This window comes from Carassius auratus, chromosome 21 (genome assembly GCF_003368295.1).
Source record: "Carassius auratus strain Wakin chromosome 21, ASM336829v1, whole genome shotgun sequence".
NCBI lineage: Eukaryota > Metazoa > Chordata > Actinopteri > Cypriniformes > Cyprinidae > Carassius > Carassius auratus.
This window is the reverse complement of record NC_039263.1, coordinates 387346-399426: the sequence shown is the minus strand read 5'-3', so window position 1 is coordinate 399426 and position 12081 is coordinate 387346. Positions and strand designations below refer to the sequence as shown.

The window sequence follows — 12081 nt, the reverse complement described above, 5'->3', positions numbered from 1 at the left end:
TAAAAAAAATCAGACATAGCCTATATATATACAGCGTTTTTCCATTTTTAATAGATTATTATCCAAGAACATCATTGTTTTCACAAAAAGTAAATTGGCACTTAGAACATTTAATAAAAGTGTGATCTCAGGGAAAGGAAAACACTTCTCAAGTATCATACATGTGCAATGTTGTTTTATCTCCCTTAATTTAACAAATGCATATGTTTTGGATATATACCGTGGCCATAAATACACATTTTTGAGCAAAATGTAAACATGTAGTGTTTTTCTAACAGGGTTATTAAACATAAAAAAATATATATATTTCAGCTTGTTAACTTAATGCACTAAAATTTATTAAACTAAACCCTATACAGAATGTACTATAAATCTATGCAAAAACATATAAAAAAAATAATAAATGACAAAAACTACATTATTTAAAATGGAAAATAAAAATCGAAAACTAATTAAAAATATGAACACAAACTATAATAGAACCTCAGGGAAACGAAAATAAGTTATCTAATCACAACTCTTTAGCCAAATATAATATGTACTGCAAATAAAAATTTAATGAAATGATGTTTGTGACAGAACAGGAACAACTTAATTTTTCAAAACATATCAATCTCATTGGAAGCTCTGTTAAGATCCATGTGAGACCAGTCTTTAAAGAAAAGCTATATAGATTTGTTATGGAAGACTCTAAAGACTTCTGGCTGTTTTTAAAGTCAGTGGTCTATTAAACACAATTAAAGCCTAATTAAAAGTACTAAAGAGCAATAAATGATCATTGTCTGTGGGTGGGATACATACTTCATTGATAGTTCACGCTTTTAACAAGTCTGTGGCAAAACACAAAGCACTCAACATGAATTAAACTGAGCTCTCAGAGCTGTGTTGATTCTTTTTTTAAATATGAAGAAATATTTCTAAAACAAAATAAAAAATAAATCTGGATTCATGCATCAGTTTACTATTTACGCAACTGACTTTCATGTGCAACTGATTATATGCAATGTATATTCACACTAAATGGATATTTGAGTATATTATATCCATTTGGTATAGAAATTGCCATGATGCCTAAAATGAAGGAAATCTGATACAAGACAAACAAATGTACAATTCTGTCATAATTATGAATTTCAATACCAGTGCTTATGTTCATAAAACGTGTTTACATTTAAATGCAAAATTGTTGTAACTAGCACAAACAGATTTAAGATAATTAAGAACCACAGTGGAAACATATACGGTATATATAAATGCAAAACAATATACAAAAATAAAATACATATCATTATTGATGAGAAAAATCATGCAATTTGGCTTGAAGAACAACAATGATGAATCATGTTTTGGTTTAGGATATAACATTTAGCATATAAACCAAAGCCTGTGGCTTCTGTGGCACATTCTTACTAGCACAAACCCTAGACAGGAACATGAGCGCTGGCAACAGGCATAGATACGAACACGTACACACATATTCTCCCACACATTTCTTCACGCATACAGATCTCTCTTGCTACCTCTGACACGATGTTGTTACAATAGAAACCTGTTGCTTTATGCGGCATTGTGACGTTCAGCCATAACTTACAACTCACTGAAGCTACCAGCAGTCCAGCTCATCTCGTAACGCTCATCGTCTGCTATAGTGAGTTGTCTATGCTATTCTCTTATCAGTCTTTCAACAGCAACCAAGCCTGAAACTGATCTGCGGTCCGTGCCAGCCGTTATCAATGCTGTCTACTGAGCTGGGGCATTGTGGGACTGATTGTTGCGGCTGGAGAAAGAGGCCCAAGAGACTTGAGCCAAGCCCCAAATCAAGTTAGTCGTTTGCAATTCCTCCATTTTCAATGAGCAGAAGCAAGGTCAAAACGCACTTCCCCAGTACATCTTTCAAATACTGTGTTTGTATATTTATTCAATCGGTTTGATCTATTAAGGCTTCATTAGTTTTAGTGCTTTGCTCATCAACCCACTGATGCCTTGCAATGTCACTTTTACATTTATATTGGATTGATACAGCAATATTCCCATCACAACTCAAAAGTCTGGTCATATTCGCAAAATGTTGTGGTCAAACCGGCTAATTTGAGCAAACGTTGTGAAATCTGCCTAAGGCAATCTTATGCCGTCAGCGCAAATAACTGTATTTTGCAAGCAAAAATTCAGCGAACGTTGGTAAATGTTACCATGCCTTAAGTCAAATATCCCAGTCACTCAGAAGTTGGCAGTGTGAGAGATTGAGATTATTTACACATTTACTACAATGGCAGCAGTTCATTGGCTTAAACCTGAGCTGGAAAATGTGATTCAGCCGCGTTTAATAGATGGGCAGTTTGGTTGACTAGATAGAGCACAAGGAGTATACACAGAGAGATAGTGATGAGGAGGGAAAGAAGGTGAGAACAAGCAGCATTATAGTACAGTATAGCACCTAGTAATGTCAAAAGCAACAGAAAGCTCTGTACAAATTCACACAGTTTTTACACTGTTATTAAAAAGAGTAATAAAACACACTGTAAACAGTCTAAGAACAACGGTGAGAACAACAAAACAAAAACATCGAGGGCCTGGAATGTTGTATTATCCAATGATTGGGCCCAAAACACAGTTGTGTGTGTGTGTGTGTGTGCATTTGTGTCTTGAGAGAGAGTGATTGTGTGAGCACAGCATTTGAGGTAAAATCTCACAATAACCGTAAAATAATGAGCAACCGAGCAGACGATTTGATTGACTATTCTTACGTGTTTCTAAGGCCTAGCTCCACACGAAACAAACGCATTACATTCAATGTAAATTTCTGTGAATGTGTCTGTAAACAATCGAATTGTGTGCATACCTGTGAGTGCATTTTCTTCAATTTTACAGATATGTGCTTTGGATTTGTTCTGTTCCCATCAGTGTTAATTAATTCTAAGGACGTTGGCATGGATCAGAGATACTGGTATTAGTATACGTGGTGTAAGGGAATTGTGAAATCATGACTTTATGAATGCAAGAAAGGACAGCATGCACACACTATGAATATTCAGTGTGTCTGCACATTTCTACCATACACCAGTTGGATTTGTCACAATCCTGATTCCTAGCAGGCTCTGAAGCTTGAAGCCTGATGCGATTACAATGCAGCGCACAACTTGGCAACTCTTGTGAGGGATGTATCTCTTCTTCACTTACTTCTACACATTTTTGTTCTGAAGGGCAGCCACTGCAGCCGAAGAAGGAGAGAAACAGTGAGAAGGCTGCATGAGTGTGAAGGCAGGAGGCCCCTCTCCGACTTGAAAAACAACCACGTTTATTAGTGCAGTCCACGATCTACGACAAAAGAAGACCGTACACGTTCATAGCCTGCACACTCTGTTCAGAGTGAGAGCCACATTAAGATCAGTGCTTGGGAACCAGTGCATCCTTAACGTTTGGTTACCGCTATATGAATCCTCTTTTATGAAAGATCTCACTTTTCTAGCACTATCTCCTCATATTTGGGTGGAGGATCACTGTAAGGGGCTGTAGTCTCATCGCTGCTGCTCTCTAAGTGGCCGGTAACTTCCTCATAGGAAGGCGGTGGGGTCGCTCCGGAGAGGTGGGAAGCCACGGACAAAGATGAATCTTGTACATACAGGGAGCGATTGTTCTGAGAGTGGCTGGAGTGATGATGTCCGTCTTGTGGTGCGACCGAAACCCTGCCCCTCTCGCCACTGCTGACCCCCACGCCTGGCCTGTCATTGGCGTTAGAGTTCTCTGAATGTGAGGGAGGGTCCCGGTGCACCAGGATGCGCGGGAGGCTGCGGGCATTTCGGTTAGCCAGATAGCGATTCTGGGTGTAGGCCGGACGCCGGCGCGTGGCCTTCTGCAGTTGACAGCGCCAGATGAGGAAGAGGGCGATGATGATGAGGAGAGCCACGCCCAGGAGAGGCACTACCATGTACACAGTGTCCGGGCGCTCCAAGCGGGAATCAGCATTGCTGTTCACTGTGTAGATGCTGCGGTTTTTCCAGAACTCCATCTATGAATGAAGTGATAAATGATATAAGCCACTTGCACACATGAAACTCTTTAATAGCCATGGCCTTCTGTGTTTCATACTAGCATTCACACACCACCACCAGAACACCATTCCATAGTTTTGGCATCTTTTGCACCAATGTTTTTTTTTTTTTTTATATTCTGTTGTTAAATCTTATTAAAATAATGTCAAAATAATGCTGTCTGATGGCTTCAACAAAAGCATCTATTAACAAACTTGAAAATCACAATCTGTCTCTCTTTAAAGGTTTTTAAGGTATTGGTGAAAAACAGTTTCCCTATAGAGGAAATGGGTTTTAAAATTGGAGGATTAGAGAAACTGCACTCTATTCTGGTCTTTAATAATGAAAAAAAAAGTTAGTATATACTTGTTTAGCAGGGAGACAGCAGTGTCAATAAAAATGTGATGTATGAAAAAAAAAAGATATCACTAAAGCTGTAATTTAGTCAAATGATGAACAACAATATTGTTGTGTATATTTAGGATACATGAATGCTAGCTAAGCTAGTCATTAGGCCACTTTATAATTTTTTTTTTTTTTTTTTTTTAAATGTAAAATGTGATATGCATTACTTTTTATTTCCATCACAGAATGCCATTAAACACAACATGTAATTTACGATGTGATGGGAATGGAGCTGAGATAAAAAATATCCAAAAATAAGTTTTAATAGAGTTTATTTTCTAAAAGTCTACAGGGCCAGAAGTGCCAAAAGTAACACCTAATAGAAACACCCACTTGTGAATTGTAGATCTGTTTGTCATGTTTCCCTGTAGGTAAAGCGTGTGGAGTAATTGCTTTGGTTCCTAAGAACTTTGCGACTGGCTCAAATTCTGTGACAGCAGATTTCTTACATAAATGCATCCAAGCCTGGCAAGTGTTTGTTCACACATATTTGTTCACTCTAATACTGCACTATTTCAGCAAATTGCTGAAACTGATTTGCTGGTACTTTGACAACCTCTCTAAAAGGAACAATCTGTATGTGTAAAGCACTAGATTTGCATTAAAGGGGTCATGACATGAGAAATCAAATTTGCCTTGATCTTTTGGAAAATAAAAGACCTTTGTACCTATTGGCTGCCCACTGCACCTGGTGTGTGTTCACTACGGTGTGTGTTCACTATTGTGTGTGTGCACTTGGACGGGTTAAATGCAGGGCACAAATTCTAAGTATGGGTGTCCATACTTGTCCACATGTCACATCCTTTCCTTTCCTTTCCTTGTCATAATACACCTGCAGTAGCGATGGGGCATTGATACTGCTTCCTATGCAATGACGTTAACTAATAATAACAGTGGCTGATTACTGAGATGCCTTAAAGGACACGCCCCTTAAACAACAGGTTGTTTCAGAGAGAGGTTCAGAATGAGGCTTGAAAATAATTATTTTTCCACATATTTATGTTAGTTGTGCAAAAAACTTCTTTAACGTTGTAAGTAAACCTCAAGGAACATATTAGAATAATAAAAAAATCCATGTCACAACCCCTTTAGTATTAAATTGTATCCGCAAACAAAAAAACAAACAAACACAGGAAATAGTATCTGTTTACATCTTTGGCCGATGAAGACAGGATTTACCGTTCGCTCCTTATTTTCAAACACTTCATTGGCCTCCTCAAAGCTGCAGCTCTCCTCGGCACACTCCCTCTCAATGTTACCCTGCCGAAACTCCTCCAGGAAGCCATTGGCCCGTGGAGAACGTTTGAGGAGAGAGTTTGCATCCCTGCCATCTAGGAACGCTGAGAGATCGGAAGACATCTGTGTGTTTTATTGGGGGCAAATGTGTTTCTCTGTTTGTTCCTGTGAGTAGTATATGTATGTTTGCCAATCATAAACTCAAAATATTTTTTTGCTATTCCCATAAAATTAGCAATTACTTTACTAATTTTATTTAGATTTTTTTTTTCTGATAATCATTTTGCATCCATTTATCGCTCTGCATTTTATTAAAGTCAAGATTTTTCAAAAAAAATGAAGCATTTTGACAGAAAAAGTTACGTACAAGGCCTATAACGTACATTTAGAAAATAGATAGGGTCAATGTTCATTTCATGCAGAATATAAAATCTATTTCCTAAATTAATAGGGCTATTTCAATGCAGCACATCTCAAGAAGGGCTCAAAGAGCTTTGACACATAATTTATAACTTCCAGGTTTTATGTCATTTAACAAGGCTGTCAACAACTACTGCACTATTTTAAGATCAGACAGAAATATGAACGGATCCCTAGACAAACGTCAACATTTTAAGATGAAGTTGTTGAAAACTGGTCCTTACCTGGTGCCATACTACCACAAGAGAACTCAATCTGAAGTATTTTGACCTGGGGAGAAGAAAAAAGATGAATTTAAAGGGTTGGAAAAAAGTTTTCTTATGAGCACACTTGTTGCTATTCATCAGATTCATCATCAAATGACAGACAAAACAATTGGGAGAATCAAATATGAACTCCAGGACATTTGCATACTAAACATTCTGGAAAATATTCGAATTGGCATATTCTAAAATGTGTCATATATATATAAAAAAAGACTGCTATCACGAAGCTAATTTTTTTGCTATATAAATCTATATAATCTCGTTGATGGGAGGAGGGGCGGGTGGAGGAGGTTCCCATAGTAACGGAGAGGGTAGACAGATAGATGCGCGAGCTAAATTTATATTACTCGTGCTCGAGCTCACTCCTTAACGAAATAATTTCATTCGCGAGTTACTATCACTGTGTCGCACACGAAAAATGCCACCCAATGCGATTTCACGTTTACTAATGTCTAGAAACCGCATTGAATTAAAAATGACGGAGAAAAAAAAAAAGACATCCAAAGCATACTTGAAATTCTAGATTCAAAACAGATTTTCTTCTAAGTGCAATGTTTTTAGAAAATATTGACAAAACAATTTAATGTAGTTACATTTCCTACGGCCATTCTTACAAGCAAATAGCTTTCTTAAAAGAGAATAAAATATTAATAAGAGACTCATATTCAGCTGACAGTAAGTTAGTCCTTAGAGGAGCTCTCAGTGTGATTAAAGATGTATATTAAAAACGAAGCGAATTTTTTTTTTTTGTTGCCATGGAACAAAACACAACAATGTACTCATTTGTAATTTAGAGGAATATGCAAAATAATAATAAAGCCTACCTTCCAGGCTGTTACAATTGCTAGCCCATTCCATCTCTGTTTCCAGCTAGGGAGCACCCACATGCGTCACGGATGCCGTTTGATTGACATGCGGATGGACCAATAGGGATCACGGCTTCCCCATGATTGTCCAATGAAATTCTACTATTGATTTCGTACACGCAAAATCATACTTCATCGGGAATGGGGAATAATAAACTGGGTAGTGTAGTCTGTCAGTGCACACGTATACGCTTCTCCGACACAGTTTCTAGAAACCCTTTTATGTTTATGCCCAGACATTAATGTTTTATTCCTATTGTTATGGACACGGAATGCCATCAAGTGACATGTTCATTTGAGAAAGAGGATGATAGAGTCAGCATAGAGTCAGAGGTCCCTTTCGATGCCACGCCTTGAGTTAAAAGACAGCATTACCCAAAATGCTGTACGGCTCATTTTTTTTTCTTTTACTGTCTATGTTTTTAACTCTGTCTTGCCGCTTGTGATGGAGCTGTGGGATTTTTTAAATATCAGTAAGCTAAAAGGTTGCAAAACGACCTTTAATCTCACATTTAACTGTAACAACCAAATTAAGCTGTACCATCCTACACGTCTTAATACTGGCCTACGTTAACATAATTTTCTAGTAATTAAAACATGTTGGATAGCAAATTGCTTACCGAGGCTAACTTCTCTGGCATTATTTTATTTATTTATGTATTTTGTTTTATTTTTATTAATGCACTACTGTAATGGAGGAGTAGTACATACTGTATGATGATCACAAGCCATTAAAATAACAACTGGTGATTCATTTACATTACATTTAGCTTAGCTTAATATAAAATTAGTTTGAGGTCAAACAATGACCCACAGACACACTGCAGTACCACAATAGTCCCTTTAGGGGTCACAGACCCCCTGTTAAAAACCCCTAACTCCTTTTATGCTTCAATGATTTTCTCAGTTTTAAAGTCACTTTCCCTTGTAAAAACATAACTGAACATAAGAGTTTTAAATGCACACTTTTACATGACATTGTAAAAGTATATTTAAGAGAAAAGTTTTTGCAGATAATATTAAATTAATTAAATAAAAGGTCACAAGTGTATTTAAAGAGAGGACATTTTCATTAGTAAATTTAACGGTTTACTTTAAGTTGTTTTTTTTACACAAGTTACAGGTAATTATATTATAATAACAAAAAAAGTATGCATAATTACATGCAATTAACCCTAAGCTAAGCCCTAATTCTTACCCTAAAGCAAAACCCTATATTTCTAAACAAATTTAAGTACACTTTTAGAAAGTGAAAATTATTTAATTACTATGTTTTAATAATCTTTTGTCATGCTTAATTTTTGTTGTTTTTTTTTATTTGTGTTTTTATGTTAACTAAAAAAAACTAAAGCACTAACTTGCAGTTAAAGTTAAAGTTTACTCAAACTTCATATATTTTAAATGAACTAAACTGCAACTTCATTAAACGTGTAATTACAAATATATGTAAATACATGACACACACAAATTTCAATAAATATAACATGAAAATATGCTTGTTAGTACATTCAGCACTTTATGAAATTGCATTTAAAGATGTACAATTATTTCTGTAATAAGTACTCATTTTTTAATATGCTAAATTGTCATTCTTTTTCTCAAGGGTTTACAGTATACTACAACACTTTTATGTATTTTATATACTGAACAAACGTATCTTAGAAGTGTTTAGAGGCAAAATGTACTGTTCTCATCTTTTTCTGGCCCATTGGTATAACCACTTCAATATCCTCCGATAAGAAAAAGCCTTTTCTCCTATATATATATATATATATATATATATATATATATATATATATATATATATATATATATATATATATATATATATATATATATATATATTCACAGAAGTAGCACAGCTATCAGTTCAGGTCTCTGCTGACCTGTGACTTTAACAGAAAGTTAAATCCAACATTCTTAAGGGGACATTTTCATAGTAGACTGTGTCCTTTATCAAAGCTCTTTTGTTTGAAACCTGGACAAACAGCAGAGCCCCTCCTAGTCAACAGATAGGCTCAGAAAACATCAAAGGACTCGAGTGAGTTAAAAAAGATACTTATCAGGAGCACTCATTTTGCACTCATTTAAATATAGATTTTTATTTTAAATCAAAAGTAAAAAAGTAGAAAAATATACCATAAATACATATATACATAAAATGTACATCAATCATATTATTAAATTATGGATGGGTAATAGAGTACTAATAGAATTTTATAAGAACCCTGAGATTCCTCTGAAACAACATTTCCCAATGTGGGATTGCATTTTCACTGTTTTTAACAGGAATCACTTTTATGCAAGACATATCTAAATCTGCATTCATGTAATTGATGTTTCCTGCATAAAACAATCAGTAAAATCACTCTGGTTGTGCTCTAGATGCTCATAAGAAACACCATGTCCATGCACTGAATTATTGATGGCACGAGTAGAGCGCGATGTGGTTTCATCCAGTGTCGAGGTCTTTTTCTCAACGTAAAGTCACTGTTGCAAAGACGGGTGAGGAGGAACATTCAGTTGTAACTAGTGAAGTGGCTGTTAAGTTTAAGACACTCCTCAGCATCGCTGTCGTCCTCTTCATCACAGCTGTCCTCCTCTTCCTCGCTGTCTGACTCATCGTAGAAGTTTATGGTGGCCTGCACTGGGAAATTTCTGAGAAGGGCCTCGCCATCGCTGAAGAGGTAGTCGAAGGATTTCGATCTGGGCCAATACAGCCTAAAGTATAAAGAAATAAATGGTAACTACACGGAAAGAGCACGGAAATGCATTTTTAGCATGGTAAAATAAGCCTTATTTGGAACAGATTAGGGTTTTAGAGCCAAAATAAAAGCATGTTATAAAACAAAACCATTGCTCAAGCAAAACTAAATGCTCACTGACCTGACAGGGTGCTGGAAAGACTGCATTTTGCCATCTGTTGTAGTGTTACCGGGCACTTCTGGCCTGGAGTAAGGCTGGAAAGAGTGAGAAAAGACGTGTAAGACCACATGCACGAAATACAGCTCAAACAATGCTTCCTGTCCAGTGTTTATGAGGTGATATCACTGCCAGCTTCGTGGGTGTAAAACACCCTGGGCAGGATGCAAAAGCTGTGACATGGAGGGTGTCAGGCTAAAGTGTTTGTGGGAACCTGGCTCCTACTCCCTTTCCCAAACCTAGAGGTGTCCGCTTAAATCTTGGCAAGCGATCGCTTGCTCTCCGAGAGCTGTTTTCCCCTACACCTCGTCTCTGGGCACAGACTCAGTGTTCACACTCAGACAGTGGTGCCATATGGCAAAGTGTCTCAGCGCTAGAGCTGCTCAGTTTGCCTCTGCGTCACTGAATGGCTTGGTGTCAATGAAACACCTCCACAGTCACACAATCTGCTGCCTAATGCTCACCACACGCCTGTCTGTCACCTTAAAGCTACCTGCTGCTCTAAAAAAAACAGTATGCCACACAAACAATTGAAATTTTCTGTGCTGTTAAGATGAATTAATTCAGAGCTCATAACGGTACCATGTGTTTTCTGAGCTTAATAACATTCCTATAGCTAACAGATGGAAATTCTATTGAAATATTAGAATTGCAGTGGTGGGAAAAAATAAACTTACACAAGCCAACTTGGTTCTGCGGCATTCAGTTTCATCCTTTCTTGTCATGAGCCACGGTCTCCAAAGGGATACTGGGCTGTGGATCGAAAGACAGAAATATTTTAGATGCGCATCTAACAGGTAACCTCTAAATATAGAATAGAATAGAATAGAATAGAATGCTCACCTGCTAGACTGCTGGATGTCAGTGTTGATTGCATTGGAAAGAGGAACGGCAACGCACACAGAATTCATTTTTCTTTTTTGCTGTGGGATATTCCCAAATAGTCCTGTTTTGGAAGATCTCCGAGAGATGGACGCCTGGATGAGTCGTTATCCTCCGGATGGAAGCGAATGAAGGTAGGGCAATCGCTCTCGGGGTTTTTATGGAGCTGGAGCTGGAGCTGGAGCTGCAAGGGGCGGGGCTGGACGATGGTGCGGATGCCAAATGATCCGAGGTTGTTTGAGGGGGTTTGGTGCTGTTTGCCAAATGACTGGGATAGAGACTGCTATGGACATTTTGGTGTGAAGGCTTCTCCAGTTGTATAAACAGTGCGCCCCAGCGTGACGGTGAGAAATCTGGTACCGTGAGGTTATTGCATCAACACGGAGGGGCAAACTTACTCACCATCTGCGAGAAAGACGACGGGAGGCGACACAGCAGTGGGGTCATATATAACGTAGGCTAGTTAGATAGTTATAAGGTCTCGAGGCTACATTAATGTGTCGTGATCAAACCATATGCTACATAAAACCCTAAATGTGTGCCCTATCTTTACCTAGGCTATGTAGCATTTTTGGGCTAAATACATCGTTCTTACTTATTAATCCTCTGTAGGCTAGTTTATTTAATTATTTTACAATTTTAAGTTGTCCCCTGTGTTCTTGTTAAAATTATGAAATCATGTAAATTAAACGAATCAATAAAAACACTACCGACGTGATCTCATTGAATTGTATTAATTGCAACCTTTTACTACCCATTCTGGTGTTGTACATCAACCGACAGTGCAAAACCGAACGTTTGTAGAAATATCCTACTTTATTCTCTTAATTCTAAACTCTTTTTTTTATTAGGCTAGGCTAGGCTATAATAACACAATCTAGTATCACGGGCTAATTGTAAACCGTTCTTTTACATTTATAACTAGGCTACCCAACACAGACCTATAGGCATTTTATTATTTTTACATTTAGCTTAAGATTGTTTAGAACAGTTTGTTGACATTTAAAGCCACTCTTTGCCTAATTAAATGTTTAAAATCTTTACGTTAAAATAACA

At 37.1% G+C, this 12081-nt stretch overlaps 2 protein-coding genes across 3 annotated transcripts; both read right to left on the bottom strand.

Moving 5' to 3' along the window:
• Positions 1 to 25: 25 nt before the first annotated feature.
• LOC113038137 (transmembrane gamma-carboxyglutamic acid protein 3-like) lies at positions 26 to 7257 on the bottom strand. Of its 2 annotated transcripts, none has more exons than XM_026195345.1 (4): positions 7180 to 7257; positions 6314 to 6359; positions 5613 to 5773; positions 26 to 4006 (listed from the first exon to the last, which is right to left on the bottom strand). In XM_026195345.1, exons 1-4 carry the CDS (start codon positions 7240 to 7242, stop codon positions 3455 to 3457), a joined length of 822 nt encoding a protein of 273 aa, XP_026051130.1. In that variant the 5' UTR covers positions 7243 to 7257; the 3' UTR covers positions 26 to 3454. The 2 variants fall into 2 exon arrangements, with proteins under 2 accessions (XP_026051130.1, XP_026051133.1); XM_026195348.1 differs by having other exon boundaries at positions 5613 to 5792; positions 7180 to 7240.
• Positions 7258 to 9296: 2039 nt separating this feature from the next.
• LOC113038133 (protein ripply1) lies at positions 9297 to 11176 on the bottom strand. The gene is made up of 4 exons (XM_026195336.1): positions 10987 to 11176; positions 10821 to 10896; positions 10108 to 10181; positions 9297 to 9942 (listed from the first exon to the last, which is right to left on the bottom strand). The coding sequence occupies exons 1-4, from the start codon at positions 11052 to 11054 to the stop codon at positions 9741 to 9743; spliced, it is 420 nt and encodes a 139-aa protein (XP_026051121.1). The 5' UTR covers positions 11055 to 11176; the 3' UTR covers positions 9297 to 9740.
• Between the last annotated feature and the right edge of the window lie 905 nt (positions 11177 to 12081).

Excerpts from the sequence above, each read along its gene's own strand:
- LOC113038137 (XM_026195345.1), bottom strand. The coding sequence starts at position 7,242 with ATGTGGGTGCTCCCTAGCTGGAAACAGAGATGGAATGGGCTAGCAATT. Across the intron at positions 6,360-7,179 it reads CAATTGTAACAGCCTGGAAG|GTCAAAATACTTCAGATTGA; the intron begins GTAGGCTTTATT and ends TCTTCTCCCCAG. Across the intron at positions 4,007-5,612 it reads TTGAAAATAAGGAGCGAACG|ATGGAGTTCTGGAAAAACCG; the intron begins GTAAATCCTGTC and ends CTTCATTCATAG.
- LOC113038133 (XM_026195336.1), bottom strand. The coding sequence starts at position 11,054 with ATGAATTCTGTGTGCGTTGCCGTTCCTCTTTCCAATGCAATCAACACT. Across the intron at positions 10,897-10,986 it reads GACATCCAGCAGTCTAGCAG|CCCAGTATCCCTTTGGAGAC; the intron begins GTGAGCATTCTA and ends TTCGATCCACAG. Across the intron at positions 10,182-10,820 it reads GCAGAACCAAGTTGGCTTGT|CCTTACTCCAGGCCAGAAGT; the intron begins GTAAGTTTATTT and ends CACTCTTTCCAG.